This window comes from Carettochelys insculpta, chromosome 2 (genome assembly GCF_033958435.1).
Source record: "Carettochelys insculpta isolate YL-2023 chromosome 2, ASM3395843v1, whole genome shotgun sequence".
Taxonomy (NCBI): Eukaryota; Metazoa; Chordata; order Testudines; family Carettochelyidae; genus Carettochelys; species Carettochelys insculpta.
The window spans coordinates 113,993,906-114,019,537 of NC_134138.1; the positions used below are offsets into that span (position 1 = coordinate 113,993,906).

The window sequence follows — 25,632 nt, forward strand, 5'->3', positions numbered from 1 at the left end:
AAATTCAACCCCCCACCTTGGCGCACCCCTGCTTTAGATCACCTAGTCTGGCCACGCGGGTGTCAGTGAGCTCCTGGGGCTGCAGCCTTCCCTTTATTCGGGGGGCGGCGGGGGCGGCTGTGCCAGCCGGTGGAGGGCGAAGTGGGGCGGGAAGGGCAGCTGGGGGCACCGGCCAGGGCCGGGGGCGCTGGAGGAAGAGGCGGCCTCTGCACGTGCGCCGTTCTGGGCCGGGCGGAGCTGGCGCCCGAGGGAGGCAGCAGCTGGAGCAAGGCGGAGCAGAGGCGGCAGCTGCTGGCCGGGATGGCTGAGAACGAGCCGCGGAGCGCGCAGGACCCGTCGCAGCTTGTGAGTGCGGATCGGGCGGGGATGCGGGCGGGGAGCGCCAGGCCCGAGCTGCGCGGCTAATTGAAAGTGTAACTGACACGGGCAAGGAAGCGGCGCCAGGGCATCCCAGCTGGGGGGGTGTCTTCCCCGCAGGGCCCCGGCGAGACCTGTGCCAGAGCCATCCCCGCAACGCCCCACCTGTCCCAAAGCCCCAGCGCCAGGGGCGGTAGCCTTGCCCAGGCTCACTTCTCCCGCCTCCTCGCACAAGCTCGTCCAGGTAATCTTTGCAAGCCACGGCAGCGGGGCACGCCGCTGCCCCTAAGGAGACAAGGCAGCAGGTGAGATTAGGGCCCAGCCAGCAGCTCCCCCGGGTACACCCTGGTAACGTTTGACACACTGACAGATTTGTTAGGAAAAGTTTTATTTGTCCTTAAGGAAACTTTAGCTTCACCAAACAAAAAAACCAACAGCAAGGGAGCACTTTAAAGACAAACAATTGCTTAGGTAAGGGACCCACTTATTCACAGCGGGAACTTCTGGGGTGCATCGACACTAGGAACTAACTTCAAAGTTAGGCACTACATGGAAGTAGCCGGCAGAGAGTCTACACGCCTTTTCCCTTACTTCAAAAAGTTAACTTGGAAGTAGGGAGCCCAACTTTGAAGTCCTTCCTCCATTCCTGGGCATGGAGTAGCGCCCTACGTTGAAGTTTAACTTCAAAGTAGGGTGGGTGTAGAGACTCAACTTCAAAGTTGCTTACTTTGGGTTTGTACTTCAAAGTAAGCAACTTCAAATATATTTTTGTAGTGTAGACACAGGGCTGGTGAAAGGAAGCTGGCACAAGGAGAATTTAAGAGAAAAATAGAAAAAATTAAAGGAAAACTGACAAATCAGCTACATAGAACAGGAGGTGTGGGCAAAGTGGGGGGGGGGGGGGGGGAAATTGCTTACAGCAAGCATCTATTAAGCGACTGGCCTGCAATCACTAACAATATCAAAGTAGGGAAACTGTCATTGTAATGCTAAAGGTAACTGCGATCTCAATTAAGACCTAGGTGGAAACTGTCAAACTTGAGAATAAACTCCAGCCCTGTGTCTACACCAACCCCTTCCTTTCAGAAGGGGCATATTAATGAGGGGGTTTGAAAGATGCTAATGAGGTGCTGCAATGAATATGCAGTGCTTCATTAGTATACTGGCAGCTGCAGCAATTTGAAAGTGTAGCTGTTGAATTGTGTGCCACCCGTGGAGATGGGGACCTTCCAAAAGGACCCCCCCCAGTTTTGGAAAGCCCCTTCTTCCTAACACTAGATAGGAAAAAGGGGCTTTCCAAAACTGGGGGGTCCTTTCGGAAGGTCCCCGTCTCCACGGGCAGCACACAATTTGAAAGCTGCACTTTTGAATCACCACAGCTGCCATTATGCTAATGAGGTGCTGCATATTCATGGCAGCACCTCATTAGCATCTTTCAAACCTGCTCATTAACATGCCCCTTCCAAAAGGAAGGGGCTCATGTACACTCAGCCCAGATGTCTCCCTCCAAACAAAAAAGCAGTCCGTAGCACTTTAAAGACTAACAAAATAATTTATTAGGTGATGAGCTTTCATGGGACAGACCCACTTCTTCAGATCATAGCCGTACCAGAACAGACTCAATATTTAAGGCACAGAGAACCAAAAATAGTAATCAACGTTGACAAAAATTATCAAGGTGAGCAAATCAGAGAGCGGAGGGTGGGGAAAGTCAAGAATTGGATAAAGCAAAGTATGTAAAAGAGTCCTTTTATGTACTACAAAATTGCCATCCTGGTTCAAACCATGTGTTAATGTGTTGAATTTGAATATAAAAGAGAATTCAACAGCCTCTCTTTCCAAAGAGCTGTTAAAGTTCCTTTTCAGTAAAACACAGACTTTCAGGTAATTAACAGAACGGCCCACTCCATTATAGTGCTGGCTGACAAGTTTGTGAATCAGGAGTGTTTTTATGTCTGTTTTATGCCCATTAATTCTTTGTCTAACAGAGTTTGAAGTCTGTCCAATATACAAAGCATGTGGGCATTGTTGGCACATGATGGCATATATATCAGTTGAGGAACATGAGAATGTGCCCATGATTCTATGAATAACCTGGTTAGGTCCAGTGATGGTATCTCCAGAATAGATATGTGGACAAAGTTGGCAACAAGCCTTGTTGCAAGAAAAAGGTCCAGGATTGGTATTCCTGTGCTATAATCTGTGGTTGTTGGTGAGAATCCTCATAAGACTGGGAGGTTGTCTGTTCTTTAGTGTCCTGCACACTAAAGCTCAGAACCTAATAAAATGGGTGGCCTTTGAGGTGCTGTAAAATGATAATATTGTGTTTTACTTCCTCTAGAAACCCACTTTGAGATCTAAGGATGAAAAGAGCAATTACTAATAGGATCATAATAAAGCGTATGGTGATATTGTTTTAATGGTGATAATAGTATTTTGCAAATACTGTATAGTGCTTTCTAGCCAGAGTTAAATATGCTTCACAACACATCTACTGGACACAGGTATCCCCAGTTGCATACAGGAAGCAAGCACAGGATTCATTTAGCTAAGCAGAAGCCAAAGAAACTATATTTATTGTAAAAGCCACACTCTTTCATATCCAGCATTCTATTATCCATAATTCTCCAATAACTGGCATTTTAACTCTAAGTAAATTCTAGTTGTTTTCCTAAGTACAGTATAGTGAAAGCAAACGAATACAGTAAATACAGTGTAAATTTACAGTATTACTGTTGGTAAATAAAGTATTTGCATATATTTGTTAGTTTCTTATGTCTGACCTTGTGTAGTGTTATGCATTGCTAAGTATACCTCTCAATGATCCTGAATATTTGAACATCTGGCAACTTCCCAGTCCTGGGGCTGCCAGATATGAAAAAGTTTACTATAATTACTTGACTCAGCATAGGTTGGGAGTGGTACCTGAATGATCCCATCAGTAAGCATGACTGTGCCTCATACTCATCTTTATTAATCAGACTGCTAATTATAGCTCTCCTAGCCAAACTGGAAACAAAATACTTCTTTCACAAGCTAATACGTAGGAACACCATCAGTAAGATCAAAAGAATGTCTTGATTTTGCCCCTCCTTCCCATACGGCTTTCCTAATTTGCTTTTTTTTTTTTTCTATTTCAGCACAGTATTGTTAATGAAATTCACTTTCACACCATGGTTTTCACAAAATAGAAAGCTCTTCTGAAGTGTCAAGAATGTATATTCTTTGCTGATGAGTGTATTTTTATTTACTTTATTTTAAACAGGCAGAAAACCTTTTACAGCAACTGCAGGAGAACTTTCAAGCTTTGACTGATAAGTTAACTCTCAGAAATATCCTTTTTTATTCTGTATAGTATTAGATTACTAGAGAAAGTTCTATAAAATTTTAAAAAAGCTTTAGGTAATAAAACTAACTTTCAGCTGGTTGTTTCATCTGTATTTTACTTTAAAAAAAAATCAAGATCTAGATACACTTACACTTCAGTTTGGCATTCAGAAAGATCCTGAATATAGTTAACCGCTCAATTATGCGGAGATCAAAATTGTACTATAGTTAAATATTTTACCATTTTAAGAAGACTAGTAATTGCATGGTAAAGAGCAGCCAGTGTACAGCAGTTTTTGGTGGTGGAAGTCTGTAAGAAAATGTTGCAAGTTGTCTCCAATTCCTGTACGCTCATCCCTCATTTAACGAGTACTCGCTAAAACGAGGGACACATACACTTACAATTGTCCACTATGCAAAGTGAACTTCCCCACTCATACAAGCCAGCCGCAGGATCCCTGGCTGGGGCACAGGGAGATCCGTAGGGCCCACTCCCAAGATTTCCCTTGTGGCAACTCCCTGTGTACCCCCTGACCCTGCCGGCCCAGTCCCAACATTTCACCAGCCCACAGCTCCCCATGCAACGCCCCAGCCCCCCGCCCAGGTACCTCTGCTGCAGCCAGGAGGAACAAGCCCCCACCTCCTCCACCTGAGCCTCCTAGGGGTTTTAACCCTCCCTCCCACTCATGGCCCCAAACTGCCCCCAGCCTTTAACCCCTCCCAACTCCAGGTTCACTTACCTTTGAAAAGCAGCACCACCTGCTGCCACTCCAAGCACTTGGAACCAATCAGAGGTTGTTTTTTTTTGTTTTTTTTTTTTACAAGTATTTTAATAGGAATTTAGCATCCCTCTTATGAGTTTTTGCCTATGAGCAAAAAGTTAGGAACCAATTGTGCTCGTAGAGTGAGGGATGAATGTACTATCTCTACAGCAAGAGCCATGAAAGAGGAAAGAGAGGTCTGTAAGAACTGTCTTTTAAATTAGTGTATCACAGTTACAAAGAGGTACCTCTGTTAGTCTGTATCCTAACAAAACAAAAAAAAAAAAAAGCAGTCATAGCACTTTAAAGACTAATAAAACCATTTATTAGGTGATGAGCTTTCATGGGGCAGACCCCCTTCAGATTTGGAAATACTGCTGTCCTGGAAATGGTTCCAATTTCCCCATACCACACTATCCCCTGCTCTGGAGAAGCGGGACTGCCCCATGAAAGCTCATTACCTAATAAATTATTGTTAGTCTTCAAAGTGCTACATGACTGCTTTTTTGTTTTGTCACTGTATCACGTGTAACACGTATAAAATACAGAAAAACATTCTTTTAGCTTTACCTTATGTAGGGAAAGAGGAATTAGACCTGAAGAGCAAGAAGCTGAGAAAAGGGCTCTGAGGTATCTCACTAATACAGAAACAGGGCCAGATATACGCAAACTTGTTACAGCTTACCTTACGCTGAAGCCAGGTTCTTCCCTTATTGTCCACCCCCCCCCATTTTTGTAATTCAGCTTCTACATTTTGATTACATATTTACGTTGTACAAGTTTGACCTTACAGATCGCATTAGTAGATGCATCTGTAATTCACTATGGCCTAGTAGACAGTGGGGTATTATGCAGCAAAAAGTTCTGTCCTTCAGAGCAAATTCTTCCTCACAAAATTAGCAGTCCACTAGGTTCATGCTGTTCTGAGTCCACTGAGTTGGGTAGTTATTTAAATAAAAATTCAGAACACATACAGAGCATGGCCCTTTTCAGAGAAGACAGTGTTTCCCAATTTTATTTGGCCATGGACCCCTTTTAAACTCTAAAGAATTTTGCAGAACCCCATTCCCAGGATCTACCCCTCCTTTGGCCCCCAAACCCACTCCCCATCTCCAGGCTTCACCTCCCTCATTCCTCCCCTCCATCCCCAAGCCCCACCCCATCAGCCCCAAACTTGCCCCAGCCCCAAACCACCCCACCCATCCCCAGGCTTAACACGCCTCAGCCCCAAACCAGCCCCTGGGACTAATCCATCTGTGGTTCTGGCTGGGGAGCCTACACCAGGGAGTCACCGGTGCCCAGCAGAAGGAAGGCTGGTGTGGAGGTGTTCCGCTGGCAGGGGTGAGCCAAGCCATGCCCACTAGAAGGGTGTGGCCACTAAGGTAGCCAGGTGAGTTAGGGACTCTTTGTAGCTCCCTGCCACCACTGAAATAATGGAACTAAATTCAGTTGGTTTAATGGCCAGATCCCTCCTGCTGCCTATTAAACCAATTACATTTAGTACTGTTTCACTGGCAGCAGGGCAGGGAGCTGCCGAGGACTCAGCTATTGTAATGGAATTTTCTCACAGAACCCTTATTTTTGCTACACGGAACCCCAGGGTTCCGCAGAACATCATGTGGGAAACACTTGGGTAGGAGAGACTAGGAAGACTACCATTGCAGTACAATTTATACTAGTCTTTCCAAGTTTCAGTTCTGCATCACACACATGATGACTGAATGGAGATTATATTAAGTCATCTGAAAGAGGAACTGTTGACAAGTAAACATTTCACAAAGGTGAAAGTCAGCAAAACTGTACTGTTGCTATACATAACACAGTTCTTTAACGTTTTACTGGAAGAAATGGGTGAACATATTGATGACATGCTTCTCAAGGTCACTGATCTAATGGCACAGGCTGGGATAGAAAATACCAATGAAGATCCGATGGTGAGTTATTCTTTAAGACATGGTTTCCCAAACCGGGGTGTGTGAAGAGATTCCAGAGGCGGGGGGCAAAGCAGCCCAGCTCTCCTCCCATCATTCTCCCACCCTTTGCTTCTAGCTCTCATCCCCTGCCATTTTACCTGGATGACCCGGCACAGCCACTATAAAAAGCGGGCAGCCGGTAAAGACCCACATGCAAAGGTGAGTGAGTGTGGGTTGTGTGGAGGAGGAGGAGGATGGGGTTAGATGGGGGCTGGGGGTGCCTGACTCACATAAGGGGGATGTGGTAAGAGCAGGGGGCTGGTGATGCCTGGCTTTGTAGGAGGGGAGGGGCTTGGGTGTTGGCTTGCAGGGCTCAGGCAGCCAGCCAGCTTGCAGGAATCACGGGACTTGGGTGGCTGGCTGTGGCATCACAGATCTGAGATGGCTCAGGCTGGTGGGTGGGTGGCTGGCCCCAGCAACATTGGGCTTGGGCTGGCAGATGGCCCAGGAAGCGTAGGACTTGGGCAGGCGGCTCAGGCACCTGGCCCCTGCAACGAGCTCTGGCAGAGCAGATCTGAGGCAGGTGGGCAGCTAGCCAACTAGGGATGCACCAGGCACCTACAAGGGGCCAAGAAAACTATTTGTACTTATTTTTAATTTTAAACATTTTTATATCCAGTGTGTGTTCATTTTAAATTATAAATTGAATTTTTTTGTTAAGGGGGGGTTGGATGATGGTAAAGAAGAGGTGGGGGACATGAGGGTTTCTCAAAAATCAGAAGGGGGGTGTGATGCCAAAAAGTTTGGGAACTGCTGCTTTAAAACAAAGCTGCACAGAGTTATGCTGTAAACTGCTTCTCCACTACTGAAGAGAAAGACTTGGTGCCTAGGTTGTGAAAGCACCACACCATCCCTTTTCAAAGTGGTTATGTGAATCAGTTAGAACAGAATAAGGAAAGGAATTTATCTTCCCACTTCAACATCTCTTCTATCAAGCTCATTAATGGCCCTTTATGAACTGTCTGTCTACTTCTAACATTAGATAACTTCTTCAGACAATGTCCCAGTTTAGACCTGGCTTAACATACAAAGGAGAACTTGTCTCAGTCACAGAAAGCATTATTTGGAGAAATTCAGTTTTTGGTGCTTTGTTGAACAATAAATTACACCTTTGCATTTGGTCTTGATACCCAAAGCTCCACTAAAATGCCAAAAATACATGCTTTGGAGAACATAATTCCCTTCATGGGCTATGCACCTTGATCCACAAGGAATTTTAACAGATCATCACCTTGTAATGTCCCTCTAAATGCTTAATATTAAACCGAATTGTTTGTAATTAAGAGTTGGAAATTCACTCAAACAGAACTTAGGTAAGTTTATAATGCATATTTTTAAACCCTGAACTCATTTTAGCACATTTCCAAGATGATATCCCAAGACTATAGGGCAAAGTTAGTGCCTAAAACTGCCTTAATTTAGGCCCCCTGCTACATCTGGAATTGCTGAGTGTGGGGCCTGGGGCAGAGCCAAAACATGATAATCTTACATCCCAGCAATTGATGTTCAAATATTGTTAAAATATTTTGCCATGGAAATCTGCATTTATCTCGAAACTAAAAACAGTATGTTAAAAAGGTTGAGGTCACTGTTAGTAATTTAATATGCCTGGGATTTGATTCTGCTAACAGCATGCACTACAGCATGCAGCATTTCTGAACTATTTTTCAACCACTTGAATCTCCAATTAACAAGAACAATTAAAACTTCGTAGCATATACCTAAATTATTACAATGAACCTAATTTGTATCCAAAGAATGGATATCAACATATGGTGCCTCGATCTCTGGAAAGAAGCCAAAAGGAATAAAGTTAAAAAAAAAAAACACGCACCAGTCAGCATGGTTGGTAGCTACAGAGTTGTCTCACTTTAATTGTCCTTTAGCATTTTCCTATATTTTCCCTCTATTATCATGATTTTCTTTTGCCATATCTGAAATTCTTGAATTTTTTCAGATAAGTGAATTGATTTTGTAGTAAGTGATTTTAAGGAGCTCATATTAAACAGAGCAAAGAAGTGAAGAATACCTTTACATATACTATATTCTTCCTTCCCTTCTGATTTCTGAGGAAAAACAAAAAATATTGCATAACATCGGAACTACCATCGCAAACCTTAAATTAAGATGTTCTAAGTGTTCAAGGCTGCTCCTATTATTTTGAACCATATTCTTTAAACTGAATAAGCCAATAACATGGGGGGTTGTCTGTCTTTATACAGCACTGAAAACAAGAACATATGATCAAGAAATATGGACAGACTTTGCATCTGATTCCATCTAAAAAGAAGAAGAGTCATGTACAAACACAAGGTGTATTTCTACAAAATTCAAGTGAAACTACCGCACCTTTCTAAACACTTCACAGGGTACAATTTTTAGTCTTGCACCATGACAGAACACCTATTAATATTTCAGGAATCATGAATAACTTCAGCGGAAGAAAAGTATCAAATTAGGTCATGTAAAATAGGAAATCTCAAGTTTTTAGTATTGATCAGTAAAGGGGGATGAGTTGTGCCTATCAGATTAATGGCACATTTTACTTAATATTTCTGCAGAAGAAACAATCTTAAGAGGTTGAATAAGTTTGTGCATAGTATGCATTGCAAAGCTCCAATAATATTTTCTGTATGGAATCTGCCTAGCCAAGTAGTTTTAAAAATGATAAAGATTAAACAAAACACCGTTCATTTTCAAAATACCTGAAGAATGCTGTTGGGGGGTGGGGGGAACCCAAACCAAACCAAATCACCTTTTCACACTTTTCAAAATTTTTGTTTAACATTCCCAAAATAACTGAATCCTGGTGTGGCAGTGTATTTCTATACATGCGATAATGTGTGTGAATGAACCTACCCTATTTTGTCACTCCCTTATATTGTGCAAACACACTTTCAGAATATGTAACCGTGCCATTAATGGTGAAATAAAAGATTTTTACCTTTTTATCTGAGTGATACAGTTTACTTTGGCATGTTGTGGTCTATATCTACATTACAAACGAGGGCTGTGATTCCTCTGCTTGCATACACATGCTTGAACACACTCTGATCAAGCTAGTGAAAGGATAAATAGCAGTATAGCTATGTTAGCACTGACTGCAACACTCACTGGTGCAGGAGGGTTTGTGGTAAGCATAACTAAGTCACACCTCTGTTGCCATTACCCATGCTACTATCACTACATAGCTATTTATACTCATGCTAGTTCAGTGAAAGCTAGAATGAGTATTTACATACAAGCAAGAGCAGTGCTCCTCTAGCTTGTATTGTAGCTTTAGCCAAAGATGCACCTTGGAAATTCTTCTGTACTTGCTCACCTCTGACTACAAGCTGCTTTTTCAAAAAGTTACACAAAGGGCCAAAACACTTAAACAGAACCTTCAGGTCTGCCTTGCTACATACTTCTTTCTCAAAACATGAACAAAACAATGCATACAACCATACACTCTGCCATATAATTTGTAAAAGGAAAACATCACATCCACATATTTTACCCAACATGAGGGCTCTAGCTGAGAGTGAGAGAGAGAGAGAGAATACACCATTTTGAGTATAGGCTAGGTTTTGGAACATGAGAATGCTATCACACATGTCCTTAGTAAGAGAAACACGACAAAACAAAATAAAACAATTTTAGTTAACTTCAAGGACCTAAGCCTCCAAGAAGATACTATTACACAGGAGCTTGCCAAAATGTAATGTTTACACACACCCATTTACAGTGAATAAAAACAAAGGTAATTATTGTTCATAAAATGCTACTTTTTGTAGTCCAAAAGCATTTACTATTCATTTGAGCCTTAGTCACCCAAGGGAAGCCTATCCCAAAAACAATCTAAGAAATAATTTCCCAGTAAAGAATGCGGTTGATACCTGCCTTTTCTTGAATGTACCCAAAATTAGCTCTAGTAAAGGAAACCGAGAAGAAGATCAATGCAGGAAAAAAAGGCACATTAACCACACAACTCAAGTTTCTCCATCTGAAATGGAACTGCAGCAGGCACCTTTCATTCTCAACAATGCTGATTCAGAAAGGAGTGCACGCTCAGAACTACTGTGGATCTTGCCTTACCCCTCCTCTCATGAGACAACAAGCAATGCACAAGTGCAGGACTCAGTCCTCAGAAAGTGGAATGCTACAATAAAGCACCTTATAGACTAACATTTTGGAGCATAAGCGTTCGTTAAATCTTATGCTCCAAAATAACTGTTAGTCTATAAGTTGCCACAAGACTTCTTGTTCACAAGACTTCATAAGCTTCACAAGACTTGAAGCTACAGACAAAACACGGCCACCCCTCTGATACAATAAAGCAGTTATTTCTGAAGGCTTCTTTAAAATAGAAGTTGCATCAGCCTAAATCTATTTAAAAATCAACCTGGTTAATTGGAAATTCTTAGTGTAGACATGGTACAGCAATTTCATTGTCACTTAAATCTGCTTATCTTGCTCTAGTAACATACCAAGCCCAGCTGAAGTGATTTAACCATGAATTACATGGGTTTAAGCAGAATAGGAGTTTCACCTCACTCTAACCAGACCTATTAAACACTCAAGCTCACTCATGATACATGGACAAGAAAGAGCTCAATTAAATGTGCATACTAAAACATGGATCAACTAAGCACCTACCCCTCCTGTAACATCAACTGGGTAAGCTACAGTAAACTCCTTCATATCTGTCAACCTCCTGGTCCCAGGGCTGCCAGATATTCAAATATTCTGGATAACAGAGAGATGTATACCTAGCAATGCATAACACTAAAGAAAAATAAGATTAAATATTAAGAAACAAAAAATGTATGCAGAGTACTTGATTTACCAACAGTAGTATTGTATGCTATAAACATACTGTAGTTGCCGTATTTACTTTCACTATACAGTAGATCCTCAAGTTACACAAGGGCTGCATTCCTACATACCCTTGCATAATTAGAATTTTGTGTAAGTCTGGTGGGGCAGCCTTTTCCCCCCCAGAGAATGCACATTCTGCAGCTGGGGAAGCAGCAGGAGCACCTGGAGCTCCTTCTGAAAGATAAGTCCCCAGGTTGGGAAGGACAGTTGGGGAGGGTTAAGCCCGGGGTGGGTTGGGAACATGGGAGAGGGGTAAGGGGTTAAGCCTGGGGTGGAGGGGAGTCAGAGGTGGGCCACAGGGGGGGAGTTGACCTGAGGCAGAGGGGTTGAACCAGGGCTGTGGGTGGGGTGGAGAGCCAGAGCTTGAGACACGTGCGAAGGAGAGGATGAGCCAGGCTGTCGGGCGAAGGTGTTTTTTGAACTGGGGCTGTGCAGGGCCAGGGATAGGGAAGGTGGTTGAGCAGGATTTTGAGTTGCACTTAACTTGCGCTAATGTACATTACAGCTATATGCATTACATCGGGGCTCTATAACTCATTGAGCCACAATGCCCTTCTGACAACAAAAATCAGTGCACAATTCCAGGAAGTAGGAACCAAAGCCTGAGCCTGCTTGAACCCTATGATTCCAGGCAGGGGGCTAAAGCCAAAGGGCTTCAGCTCCAGGCAGGGGGCCTGTAATCCAAGTCCTGCAGCTCCACTGTTCCCTGTAAGCTGTGTGCTTGGGTAGCCACGTAGGAGAGATTCAAATACCACCCCATTGATTAGCAGAGTGCTCCACAGGACCCAGCGTGTGTTTCCACTGGTAGTGTGCACATCCACACCTAGTTCACTGCATGTAAGGTTTATTTTGTACATGGACGGAATGTTAGATTCAACATTTCTGCCACCCTGAGCTGAGTTCCTCAGGCTTCAGCTTTGGCCTTGGATCCCAGCAAGGTGAACACCAGCACTGAAGACCTCATTAAAGCAGGGTCCCAATCCATGGTTTGAGAACTGCTGCACTAGGTCTTCTTGAGAATCAGGGAATGCAACAAACTAAGAGTTAGTAGAATCTCAAAATGGCTGGTGCAATCACCCACAAATTAAACAAAAGACTTCTGGTTAAGTTAGAAGGAGTTTTCAAAGTCAGATTTAGCAAAAAGTGCATATAACAATATACATTAAAAGTTTTAAATGTAAAAATAGCAATTCTATAAACAACTTTATAGTGGAGGTAGAAATCGCAAAGTCTATTTTTTCCCCCCAAACAGGATTTCCAGAGAATCTTGCTCGTTTAGTATTTCAGTGTCTTTGTAGTTTTAAGTGTACTTCCAGATATGCACAAAATGCCCTGAACAGGAGGTGGTCACAAATGATAAATCAACTTCAGGAGGTGTACTTTCAATGACAAATACTTTTTTTTATTAAAGATAATGAACTAAAGGCAAGAACACAAAACAACAATACTTTTCCATTTAAATGCTTCATCGTTTTTCCACATACATTTGTTTCAACTTACTTTTTTATACACATTTTTCTAAGAATAGAATTGTGTAATATATTATACTGAGATGTCAACTTTTGGAGCATTAAAGTCTTAAATTCAAAAGGAATCAGCCACATACTGCATTTCTGAAATCAAATGGTTCCAGACTTCGTCTTCGATGTTTTTCCTAATGAAATCTGATAAAGATTTTAAGTAAGAACTCAAAACACGTTCACAATAAAAAAAGTCATTGACTTTTACGTATAAAAGATTATAATGTTCATTTGGAAGTGGACAAAAACAGAAAGCACATCTCACAGAATTTCAATATCTGTATTTGGTAGAATAGTCTTTTGGCGACACCACGAGACCTCTACCTTTACGAGCTCCTCTATAAACTGTTTCTATAATGTCAATCATTTCTTGCTTGTCTTCCATCGCCCAGTTAATCTTGTTGTTGTTACCTGTACCTAAATCAATCATGATGTGTTTATTCCTTTAAAGAAAGAAAAATACAAGTCAATATGCTGAACTATTCTCTCACAATATTTCACAGGAGCAAAATTTCAAGAGCTCCGCAACATCTAGCTCCAACATATCCTTGTAGGTCAGCAAATAAGTATCACACTACATGACAGATTATTATATTTGTGGCCATCATTTTCAGGTTGAAGTTGGTAGTCCACCTGTTTTAAAACAGCATTCTTCTCTCCGTAACAGACACGGAGAATCTGCACCAAGATTTTAACATTCAAAGATTAATAATTATCCGTGTGAATACTGATGTTCATGTCTTCCTCTCATCACCCCACCAAAAACCCACAAGCCTACCAACCTCTCTGAATAGAGATCTTTGCTAAAAGCTCTAGATGTAAAGCTCTTGATCATTTAGCAGATTTTATCAATCGGAAGTGGAAGTGGACATAATGTAGATATGAATCTTTATCTATGTACTGTTTAACTGGCACATGAATTCAAGGTATTTTTATTGGAGAAATTCAAATTCCATTTGGTGCCATAAACTCAAATATTGCGCTAGCATATAAGAACAACAAAGTGAAGTGGAACAGTGTACATTTATTGCTTCAAGTAACCAAAACGTACAACCACAAGTAATTTGATACGTTATTAATAAGGATAGTAAGGATTTAATAATGTTGGCAAACTTCTCTATTTGCTTGATATTTTGAAGAACGAATGCCAGAAGTTTTACCACTCTAGAAAATGTAAGACATTTCAACTACCATATGGATAGTTATAAATGTTCATATATTTGATATGTAAATTTTAATTCTATTTAGGGCTTGCATCTACAGATATTTAACCTCTAAAATTAGCCACAGCATTTTTGCATGTGTGAATGCAAAGTTTAATAAACACACTATTATAGGCAGCTCGGTAGCAAGAAAAAAAGCTCAATGTTTTTTAAAAACTGCACAGAGAGGAGTGTAATACTTCCTGAGTGCAGTGTACCTCCTCCAAGTCAATGAGGATACTCTAGTGACTTCAGCAGGTCCAATGTGAGGAAAAGTAAGCCAGACTGCATACATTAATACAAAATGCCAATGATACAATATTGCCTTTGGAACACTTATCAGATATAAAACAAAGCCATTTAACTTCCCACTGTACTTTACTTTAGAGCCATCTGCATATCAAAAATTCAGCCCACAGTCAGCACTTCAGTGAAGACCCTATCAGTGTTCCCTCCAAATATTTTCCATTCATGGCAGAAGTTATGGGTACCAAGGCATATGTGGTTGTGCACCACCAATAGAAACACGTGCTACTGGCTGTGCACACCCTGCTAATCAACTGGGCAAAACCTGAATTTCTTGTCTTACAGGGAACAGTGGACACTATTTACGCTGATGGGAGGGGATTCTTCTGTCAGGGTAGGTAATCCACCTCCCTGAGATGTGGTAGCTGTTTGAACAGGATAATTCTCTTGTTGACTTAATGTTGTCTACACTGAGGGTTACGTGGGTTTACATGTATTTTTCAGGGGGTCTAGATTTCTCATATCCCTGAGTAACATAGTTCTAGTGATTAAACTTCTCGTCGTAGGCCAGAATTTATTTGCAGCAGCATCTTGTTTCATATTAATATTGTTTTTATCTCTCAGGGCTAAAAGTGCTAAGTGGCAATTGGTCAGGGCATCAATTTTAGTGAAGAACCAGTAAGAGGCATTGAGCTTTAAGGAGTAATTGGAGAAAGACATGCTGATTTGAATGCAGTTACTTGTACATAAGCATAATACCCTCTTACATGTTTTTAGAAATGGACACAAACACACAAAATGCATATAATATATTGTCCTAAATTATGGCATATAATCCACAATCACAAAATTAAGTCATATACTAGAAATAAGGCATACCTGAAGAAAAACATGACTGTACAGGGATCATACAACTCGTACATCTTGTTAAAGTCTGGTACTTCTGTAATATCCACAAGATAAATAACGGCAAAATTTTTTACCTGCAGCAGATCAAAATTAAAGAGACCATAAATGGAGCACAATACACTAGCAAGATGTTAGTAACTATACAATAGACAGATTTAAAAAAAAAACTTAATTATTGGAATAATAATTGCAAGGTGTTCATTAGTAAGTCAGGAAAATATTTATTCCTTTTTGCCATTTCTAACTGGTTCATAAAAGTTTGGGAGAAAAACATTTTAACATAAAGGCAAAACAATTGTATAGAATTAATATTCAGTAACAGAAAATCATATTTATTAAAATTCTGATTAAGGACACCATTGAACTTTCCTCTCAGTTATATGCCTGACCCTAAAATTTGAGAGCTAAGAAGTTCTATCAATAAAGTTGCCGAAGAATTAAAATTTACAATGGTCATTTTTCAGTTACAACCTCCAGGCACATTCACCCAGAAAGCTGAAGTTCTCCATGTTTTGCCTGCATCTAAAATCAAAGTTTAAGGAAAAAACTTTGGACTCAGATGGAGTTGGCTATTATCAAACAAAACTGTAGAAAAAACCACTAGCTTTAGTTAAAAAAAAAATTAAATGTTTGAGCAGCTATGGAGTCCAAATGTCCAGGGCAAAAAGTTAGAGTTTGGTATGGAAACATTACTTATTAAGAAGTACTTTTGAGAGCTCTGACAACAGTAGAACTTTGCAAGGGGTTTTCTTACTCAATTTATGGTTAATTTCTTAATTTGCTGAAGAAAGTTATGCTGCCAGTTGAAAACAAAATGCCCAGTACACTTGCAGTGAGCAAATCATTAAAATAAACTGATATGAACATGTAAGCCCCTAAACACACTGGATAATGACAAAAATATGCATGTATACAAAAATTATACCTGTAGCTGTGCATCTAAGCTCCAGAAATAAAACAGTTTTGATAAAAGTTTGTATGCTTGTACTTGCTCGTTTTTCTAACAAATGTATAACAGGGAAGAGTGTTAAGGGAGTGCACGCTATTTCATTACATAACTAGGAAATGTTGCATTCTCTAAAGGTAATAGAGCAACTAAAACAAAATATGATTAAACAGAAATGGCATAACATGCTAAAAGTCAGTATGGAATTATACAGTATCAGGCAAGAACTTCTGTACTTAAGTAGCACTGTAAATAGCAACTAGTCATTTTGAATGTCTGCAAATGCGCACACAGTAGTATGCTGCTTTAAGAAAGTAACTTGATTTTTTCATTTATTTGCAAAGCGACAAAGCTATTTGGTATACCTAATAATCCAAATGTCTGCCAAAATCACAGGTTTATATTTAGACACACAATATGAAATATCAGCATTTGTATGTATGTATATATATTCAGTAACAATAAAACTAAAATTTGGTAAGAATTTCTGTACATTTACAAAGTCAAAATATAGTAAAAGTTTTGTTATACATCATGTTGGAAGAATGAGGGTGGGCAGGGGGGAACCACTTAATCAAGAATGAGGAGGACAGGGTGTAGGGGAGGGAGTGCAGGGTACTGCTGCACAACAAGGTGTGCCAAATCCTAACATTGCTCACCTCAGGCAACTGCTTGCGAGTGGCGATACATCCCTGATGCTCCTAGGCAGAGGCCTGGCTAGGCAGCTTTGCACACTGCCTACACCTACCCCCACACATACCACCCCCACAGCTCCCACTAGATGATATTTCTAGACAATAGGAGCTGCAGATCTGGTAGGTGGGGGCAGCACACAGAGCCTTAAGGCTTTTCCTACACCTAGGAGTACCACAAACATATCAACAGTTCCAGGGAGTCTCACAGTTGGGTAAGGAGACTACTGGTCCTTTAAGTCCAGTTTTACTCTGGTTAGTAATGAGTAATGCTGGTTTACAGAATTTTCTGGTTGAAGTGCCAGATAAAACAGGTTTTTACTAAAGTTTATAATGTTTACACTAAACTTATGCAATCTTCACCTTAAGTGTAGTGTTACGCTTGCAACACTATTTGTATCCCAAGAACACAGTTCGGATTACCTGTCTACTACCTTATCTAATTTGAGCCTATAATATAAAAACCTTCTGAAATAATTGGTTGCTACCAGGTTGATTTTGCAGCAGAAGACTTTTTTCAGCACAGTTAAACTAAGACAGGTACAATACCAAGCACATCTTTTACAATACAGATTTGTCAGCAAAAACCTAGAATACTTTTTAAATGCTAAATTTAATCCTTTAATAAAATCAGGGTCTGGCTAACCCTGAGCTTATATTCTTCGCAATTTTAAAAATATGTATTTTTCATGAAAGCATTATTGCAACAATAAGAATGTGTCAAGCACCAAAGTACTAAATAGCATTAATATTAACAAATTTAAGCATTATTATAGAGATAATTTTTTCCTCAATACAAGAAATATTCAAGTAGCCCCTATTATATGAGTGACAAATTTAAGTTTGATATGTTCTCTACTTACATAAACTGAATTCTTACAACCCATATAGAAAATAACTGCAGAATTTTGTGGCTCATTAGAAAAGGACACAAATGGCTTCTCACTTTAGAAGAGGAAGGCACAGTGACAGTAAAAATATTAACTTTTGTTGTTTTACAAGACTGAGGAATGTTACATAATTAACATTCAACAAATAGATTAACCAAATCTCACTTTGGAAATGAGATTAAGTACTAAAGGAGGGTGATCATAGAGCGTATCACCATAATTTAAACACTTCATAAACATTAATGAATTTTTCTGCCCAACAGCTCCATTAGCCTGGAAGAGACATTGTTATCCTAATTTTATAAAAGGTGGTCTGAAGACACATGCATTCAGCAACATGCCCCTCTCAAAAAAAACCACACACACACACACACACACACAAAATCTGAGGTAGTCCAAAACTAAACCCAGAACCCTGAGTTCCAGACTTCAAGCTTTAGTACAAAGCTATCCCTCCTTTCCTCTCTTGCTTTTCCCAGGCACTGTTTCTCAATTCTGAAAAGGTTTTAATGAGAATTCAATATTTTACAGCATTTGAGCACAGGTATCACTAGCTATCGTACTTAAAAGGTAGGCTCTTTGGAATGGATAGCATCTTTTTTGTTTCATATTTCAACAGCACCTTGGACAACTGGGGCTCTCAGGCACTACTGCAATACAAACAACAAATATTCCTACAGATCAGTGGCAACCAAACTTTTCCTATCACATGCCCTTTAGCAATAATGGAGTCAGTGTCATTCCCCCTCTTCATGTCCAACCCCCACCCCTGCAATACTGACTCAAAAGAGGAGTTTTGGCTCAAGGTGGAACTGGGGACAGAACTGAAGATGGAGGAGCTGGGACTAAAGGCAGATCTGGCCTGGGGGACAAACAGGAAACAAAGGTAGTACTGGCCAGGGGAGTGAGGCAGGGGGAGAAGCAGAGCAGAGCTGCCAATGCTGGGGCTGGAGCAGGGCTGAGGACACAGCTGTGACTGCAACCAGTTTAGTAAGTAAAGGCAGGCTGGATAGCACTCCTTCCCCATACATTTTGGAAGCTGGCCCAAACCCCTCCTGCACAACACTCCACATGTTCCTCTTCACTTCGTCAACAGTACAGGCCCAGTTTAGGGAACTGTTTTTATATGCTAAGCAGTGGCCCCAATGTTTCAGGATAGTGACTCCTCCTTAGAAGTCACATACGCGAACAAGACACTAAACAGTAATTTGAGTACAGGTACCTCAAACCAGAAGAAAATAAATAAAAAACAAATCATGATAGTATCCAGTCAGCTACAAATACACCTAGGGTGTGTCTACACTTGCATTCCTCTTTCGAAAGAGGCATGCAAATGAGGGAAATCAAAAATGCAAATGAGGTGTAGATTTACATATCAAGCACCTCATTTGCCTATTCCAATTTCAAAAAGAGCTCCTTTTGGAAAAAGAAAAGCAGTGTAGACACTGCTCTTTTGAAGTAAAAACTACGTTCGAAAGAATCCTTCTTCCCCTTTTTTTATGGCTCGAAAGAGGAACATGCAAATAAGGTGCCAGTTATGTAAATCTGCACCTCATTTGCATGCCTATTTTGAAACCGGAATGCAAGTGTAGACGCACGCTTAGACAATTGCAGCTGGCACAGTTCTAAGTCCACTGAAAGTTACATGAGTTTACAGACAGGTGCTATATTAAATAATTTTAAATGTTTACTTTTTCACGGAAAGCACAAAAACAATAAATCTGAAACACTTTGGCTGTGTCTAACTTGCAGTCCTCCTTTGAAAGAGGCATGAAGATGAAGGAAATGAAGATGCAAATGAGGCATATATTTGCATATTCTCCTTTGCAAAGGGAAAAAGCAGTGTAGACACAGTTCTTTCAAAAGTAAACTCCGTCTTCAAAAGAAACAAACCCTTCTTCCTGAAACAAAATAGGAGGAAGGGTTCTTTTGAAGATGGGGTTTACTTTAGAAAGAGCTATGTGTACACGGCTTTCTCTCTTTTGAAAGAATATGCAAATAAAGTGCCAGATATGTAAATCTGCACCTCATTTACATTTTGACTTCCCTCATTTGCATGCCTCTTTCAAAAGGAGGAATGCAAGAGTAGGCACAGCCTTTATCTTTTAAAAGTGTTCAATAAAGACACCTTTAAGAATCTGATGGAAATCTCTGTGCACGCAAATGTAAAAAATCTGGATATGTAAAAATCCTTCACGAAATCAGCTACATGGACTTACATACCAGACTTTTCAGAAAATTCTATTTTTACCACTCAGGGACTAAATATGGCCCAATTCCAAAGTGGGAAAAAAGTATACTATTGGCTAGATTATTTGCAAGAGATCAGACCTCGTTTCACTTATTTCTGTCAACATTTCTTCCTCCATTTACCTTTTCATTCCTGTCTGATTTTAATAGCTCCTCATCGGAACTGGTGGCACTAGAACCAATACCGCATACCATCTAAATACTGATTTAAGAAAGCATAAGGATTCATTCTAAACTTTAGCCATTAATAAGAGTACTGTACACCAATATGTTGAAATGGAAGACCTGCAGAATATGGGGAGAAGCATGACCACTATTCTTGGAGCTGCTCAAAATTTTTTATGTTCTTGTTATTCAGTTCTACGTAAAACTTCAACAATCCCACAGAGAGAATATCTATACCGCTGCTACGTTTCCATCTTCACACAAAAAAGTCTGAGAGGCTATCCAAGCCTAACACTGGTAACAGAATATAGCTTTTTCTTCCATATTCAAAAAAGCTATGACGACAGTAAAGCTGAGTGGAGCATATGTGGACTGGGTAAAAGGTTCAATATTTTCCCCACTTCACTAAAATGGACAATTGATGCTCCTGTTGAATACAGCAACAACACAGATCCTAAAAACCTATCACATCCATTGCAAGAGAACCCAGGCTGAATTACCTATATATAACTTATTTTGTGATTGGGCAGATGATTGGCATCTGAAGAAGTGAGTCTTATCCACAAACGCTAATGACCAACAACAAAAAAAATCTGTTAATTTCTAAGATGATACACAACTTATTTGTGAAGCTAATGCAGTTTTACATTATTCAATATACCTACACAAAAAGTTTACTGTTAACTGATTGGCTGCTTTCTTGTTAGGATATCAAGAACATTATAAAATTTAGTCGTGATTGTATGGTGAGGTTTTAAAATATTAAAAAAGTTTAGGAAAACAAGCAGTTTTTTAGCACTTTAAAGATTACCAAACTTATTTATTAGGTAATGAGCTTTTGGTGGTAAGACCCACTTCTTCAGATTCTGAAGAATTCAGATTCATCAAAGCTCATTACCTAAAAAATAAACTTGTTAATCTTTAACGTGCTACAGGACTGCTTGTTTTTTGTTAAGTTACAGACTAATATGGCTACGCCTCTGAGACTAAATGAGGTTAAATACCTGGACCAAACGCATGCATATTGAGGCCACAGTAGATCCAGAAATGGCTGCCACACTCTACCAATTATTGAACAATGCTCCTAACTTATGGATGTGCTATGAAAAGCAAGCCGAGGAGCGAGACAAAAAAAATCAAGAAGGGCCTCTGGAGAGGAGGTAAAACTTGCTGACAGCAAGTTAAGAAAGCAGTGATATTTCATTCTTATGGCTGCAAGCATTACAACAGAAAGAACTAATGAAATAGAGACTTCCACTCTAGCGGACACAGTCTACACTTGATTAAAGCTATTTTAAACTGAAGCTGTTTTATCACAGTTTAGATGGCAAGTGTTAAACAACCTGACCAACACAGCTTGCTATTAGGATCTGCTCCTGGGGATAGTTTCATAAAAAAGTTTGACCTTGTCTGTTCTTGTCAGTTATACTGTTTAGCTGAAAATTTTATTTAAAATAGCTGTAAATAACATGGTTTTCATACAAGCATAATGGAGACCTCAGATGCTGCACTAATAGGCCAGAGAGCTGAAGTCTGTCAGAGCTTGAATAATCCTTGCAGTAGTAAAAAGGGTACTTTGGAGTGGGTTGGGGAAGGGTCTTAAAGGGAAATTTTGCACAATCCTGAAAGGAGCAGAGGAAGTACTGCAAGAGACAAATGTGTATCAAGGTGTAAGGGACAAAAAGACCCAAGGAAATGTTTTTTGTGGTGAAAAATGTGCTTTTGAATTAAAAACTTATAACCATTTATATAAATAGGTGAACAAAAACAAAAAAATCAGGATTTCAAAATTATAAATTAATTTAACCACATACTCATCATGATTGCCAAATACCACCAGCTTTAACAATAGCTACATTTTTCTAACTTCCCTACTCCGCCCATTAACTCTTGCTGTAGCTTTTGCCTCTCAGAAGAAACACAAGGACAAGTGGTCACTTCCTGAGTAGATGCCATTACTAGTTTGTCTTTCATCCATTAAATAGATACAATGGACAGTCATCTCATGCCAATACTTGCAAGATGGTAAGTGACTATCAAATGACATGCATACAAAGATCTCTGGTTTGAGGTATTGGGTCTGATTTTTGGTATTTAATTAAAAACAAGTTTTAGCTTTTTACTATAAATATTAAATATTTTTCTTTAACTTATTGAAAAAAAAAAAAAGAGTAGCATCCAAGGCTCTGTATTCATGGGGATGAGCTTCCAGGAGTCATAGGCCTACTCTGAAATCATGTTCTGAACGGAAAAATATAAATTTGAAATATTTCCAAGATATTTTTAAGTACGTGAGTCTTATATTTTTGCTCCGGAAGAAACTAGAAGGCCTTCACATATTGTTTCTTGTTAATCCTTCTAAATTATGCAAGTTTTTCCATTATGTATTGCACTGAAATGAATCCTTATTTCAATTGTGAGCAGGTACAATCTACTTTATATTTTTGCAGTTTGCTCTAGTTTTCTTTTGCCAAAATAAGAGTCAGGTCAATAAAGTTCAACTCTACATTGGATTATAAAGTACAGTTAGTTTACTGCTTCCTAAAACAGGCAGCAAACTTTTTTTAAAAAATTCCACTTCAGTACTGCATGTGACAAATAAACCTATATTTCTTCAAATGTAGGGGGCAGCTACAGCATGGCAATAATGTTTACTATGCTCTGGATTACAAATCACCTGTACAATTGGAACTTTTACTCACTCTTTAAAACAGCTGCGAGATCCAAACATGGCTCCTAAGCAAGAGGATGAGGAAGGATCTCCCCCTTTAACCTGCCATTTCTGCAGAGGGAGATTTTTAAATAAAAAGTTACATTGTTCTTTTTTCCTCATAAAACCTTAAAATGCCAATATGTCTGCCAAATTTCTAAAAGTCCTGCCAAAGATCGATACTAATAGTATTACCATGAACAATCCATCAATTCCCACAACATTAAAAGTAAACATAAGACAGACAAATACAGATAAGCTGTGCTGAAGAAATGTCCTCATAGCTTAAACCCAGTCATGATTCAGTATTTGATATATACACACACAAGAGAATTACCCGAGGGCTTCAACAACAAAAAAAACCCACAATTTTTAAAGACTATCACCGAAAAAAAAGACTGCCACAGAAACAGCCTCACATTTGGTTACTATATACAGAAAACTGTACAACTGATTTTGGAAACAATTGTCAACTAACATGAATTCAGAGCAGTCTTTCCAGTTAAGTTCTTGTTTTATTTCAGATCTCCATTTTTTTTTTTATGACGTTTAACCAACAAATAATTAGCTAAGAGTTCTGTCTAGTTGTACTGTCGTGCAAGAATGTTATCAAAAGGACATCAAAAGATATTCAATCGCATATTTTTGTAAACAATGTTTAATTTTGTCCTCAATACCTATGATGCTTAAATGGGTAGCTATTTGTCACATCATATCACTGCTATCAGAGACAGCTTCAAGAGACTAGCTCAGTGTGTACAGATTAAAATTCATTTTAGATTTGGCATGACCAAGTACAGAAGTCAAGGGAGTGGCACCAGTTTCAACCAAGGCTGAATATGGTCTCTGTTTCTTCCAATGCATTTTAAAAATAAAAACATATGACAAAAATCTAAACCTTTAAAGCTATTTTAAAGAATTTTGAAGTTGCTACTGTATTTACTTTATACATTGAGTGGCTCAGTGTTACCTGTAGTGTTCGTGCCAGTTCTAGTAATGAAACTTGTTTCCCTTTAAATGGCCTAGACCATTGGATAATAAGCTACCAGCAGTCAGAAAAGAAAAATATTCTCAAGGACAGAGTCTCAATTTTAGAATTTAGTAGTACTGTTTTCATTCAATTAAGTATTAAATAACATGGGCGGGTAATTATTTAAGGTGCCTATGGAAGTAGATGGTTGTTACATATTCATTCAATGTAGACACAGCTCTTTAAGGAAACTGAAAAAGTGGGATTCACTGCCTAGACCCTAGACACAGACAGACTAAAAAATAATAGTTTCAGACGCTGAACACAAGCATATAATTATCTCAAATGACCATCAGACTTTACCTTCTCAGCAATACTATATAAAACTTCATCCATTTTCATACAAGTTGGATCCCAGTCATGGCCAAACCGGATGACCACCACACGGTCCTCTTCTGAAAGAATGGCTTGATCTACTTGCCAGCCATTGTGTAAATGAGGAAGCATGTACGACATTTTAAAAGCTTTAGGTAAGGCCTGCAGAAAGGAGAGAAACCATCTAAGCACTTTCAATTTTATTTCCTGAAATCTACTTAATGTTAATCACAAGGCTAAACCAACTAACACCTCTTAACTTTTATTTAAGCTGATGCACGTATGCCCATACCTAACTGGTTTCATTTAAGCCACCCCCTCAAAAGTACTGCTGATAGTGACATGATTCTGATAAAAACTTTCTGATTTCCTAATGCTGTATCTACCACATGCCTTTTGTTAGTACTTCCCACCATTGCAGTTTCACCACCAGTAGTTCTAGCATACATTCTCAGTGAAAATTTTTACTAGTGTGTCACCACCTAGTCTGTGTCAGAACAGTCCTAAATGACTGTTCATGCCTCACTTTTATTTACACTGTGACCTCTCTGCACCAGTGCTACCACTGGCACTCAAGTAGGGGTGAGAGATTTAGGAAATCCTCAGTATGGAATTGGACCACATTTCACTGGGCAATCATCAGTCAGTCCAGCAAAATGGGTCTCCAACAGGAATTCTATCCACGAATAAGAACAGAAAGACACCCCTTGGTCCTCATGATCTCCATTCCTTTATTTTCAATCTTTTTACCTATAGGCCCAGCAATAGCTCATGTGCCATGTTTAGAGGCTTCACAAATTTGCTCCCAATCTCACCATTTTTAATAGAGGCATCACTACCAGGGTGCTGGAACAATTTGTACACTAAAGGTGCTGAGAGACAGCCAATCAAACTGTAAAATGTCCTCATAATGGCAGCCACGAGCCAGGGCATGTGGAAGCCTGTGCGCGTGCGCGACTTGGGAGTCGCTGTCACAGATGGCAAAGGGAATGTACAAATACGGGGCAATAACATGGGGTCATTAAAACCCAAAAACAGCTTTAACACCCCCTTCTGCAGCACCCCACGCAACCACCACAGGGCCTCGCCCCATCCTCTAGCTCCTCCCACAGCCCCCACCGTGCCTCCACATAGGCCCTATCACAGCACGCCCCAACACACAGCCTCCCCACTTCAAGGCTCCTCCCACCGGGCCCCTCCCCCACCGCACCTCATGGCCTTCTCCCCACCCCTGGCAGAGGCTTGCGGGGGGGGGGGGGGCGGTCTAGGGCCCCTTCCAGAACGTTCCACGCGGAGCCCCCAGAGGCTCCCGAGACACCCACCTTCCAGGGGCGCACACACCGAGCAGCCGCCCCCGCTCACGCCCGGCTCCGCAACAGCCACAGCCACAGCCACAGCCTTGCCGCGAGCCCCCCGGGAACCAGAAGGAGGCGCGCCTCTGCGAGCAGCGCTTTACGGGCACCTTGAGCGCCGGCCGGA

At 40.3% G+C, this 25,632-nt stretch overlaps 2 protein-coding genes across 4 annotated transcripts; one reads left to right on the plus strand and one right to left on the minus strand.

Annotated features, from left to right (window-relative positions):
* The first annotated feature begins 222 nt into the window (after positions 1-222).
* HSBP1L1 (heat shock factor binding protein 1 like 1) lies at positions 223-9,348 on the plus strand. 2 transcript variants are annotated; one of them, XR_012644192.1, is made up of 5 exons: positions 223-345; positions 3,623-3,689; positions 6,285-6,379; positions 6,495-6,577; positions 8,641-9,348. XR_012644192.1 is itself a non-coding variant. In XM_074985875.1 (4 exons), the coding sequence occupies exons 1-4, from the start codon at positions 301-303 to the stop codon at positions 8,644-8,646; spliced, it is 213 nt and encodes a 70-aa protein (XP_074841976.1). In that variant the 5' UTR covers positions 223-300; the 3' UTR covers positions 8,647-9,348. The 2 variants fall into 2 exon arrangements, 1 of the variants encoding a protein (XP_074841976.1); XM_074985875.1 differs by lacking the exon at positions 6,495-6,577.
* A 3,311-nt stretch (positions 9,349-12,659) lies between these two features.
* TXNL4A (thioredoxin like 4A) lies at positions 12,660-25,625 on the minus strand. 2 transcript variants are annotated; one of them, XM_074987571.1, is made up of 4 exons: positions 25,476-25,625; positions 24,142-24,315; positions 15,126-15,229; positions 12,660-13,241 (listed from the first exon to the last, which is right to left on the minus strand). In XM_074987571.1, exons 2-4 carry the CDS (start codon positions 24,292-24,294, stop codon positions 13,070-13,072), a joined length of 429 nt encoding a protein of 142 aa, XP_074843672.1. In that variant the 5' UTR covers positions 24,295-24,315; positions 25,476-25,625; the 3' UTR covers positions 12,660-13,069. The 2 variants fall into 2 exon arrangements, with proteins under 2 accessions (XP_074843672.1, XP_074843673.1); XM_074987572.1 differs by lacking the exons at positions 24,142-24,315; positions 25,476-25,625 and adding an exon at positions 22,801-22,877.
* Between the last annotated feature and the right edge of the window lie 7 nt (positions 25,626-25,632).

Excerpts from the sequence above, each read along its gene's own strand:
- TXNL4A (XM_074987571.1), bottom strand. The coding sequence starts at position 24,294 with ATGTCGTACATGCTTCCTCATTTACACAATGGCTGGCAAGTAGATCAA. Across the intron at positions 15,230-24,141 it reads TATATAGTATTGCTGAGAAG|GTAAAAAATTTTGCCGTTAT; the intron begins GTAAAGTCTGAT and ends GATCTGCTGCAG. Across the intron at positions 13,242-15,125 it reads ACAGTCATGTTTTTCTTCAG|GAATAAACACATCATGATTG; the intron begins GTATGCCTTATT and ends CTTTCTTTAAAG.
- HSBP1L1 (XM_074985875.1), top strand. The coding sequence starts at position 301 with ATGGCTGAGAACGAGCCGCGGAGCGCGCAGGACCCGTCGCAGCTT. Across the intron at positions 346-3,622 it reads CGCAGGACCCGTCGCAGCTT|GCAGAAAACCTTTTACAGCA; the intron begins GTGAGTGCGGAT and ends TATTTTAAACAG. Across the intron at positions 3,690-6,284 it reads TGATAAGTTAACTCTCAGAA|TGGAAGAAATGGGTGAACAT; the intron begins ATATCCTTTTTT and ends TTAACGTTTTAC.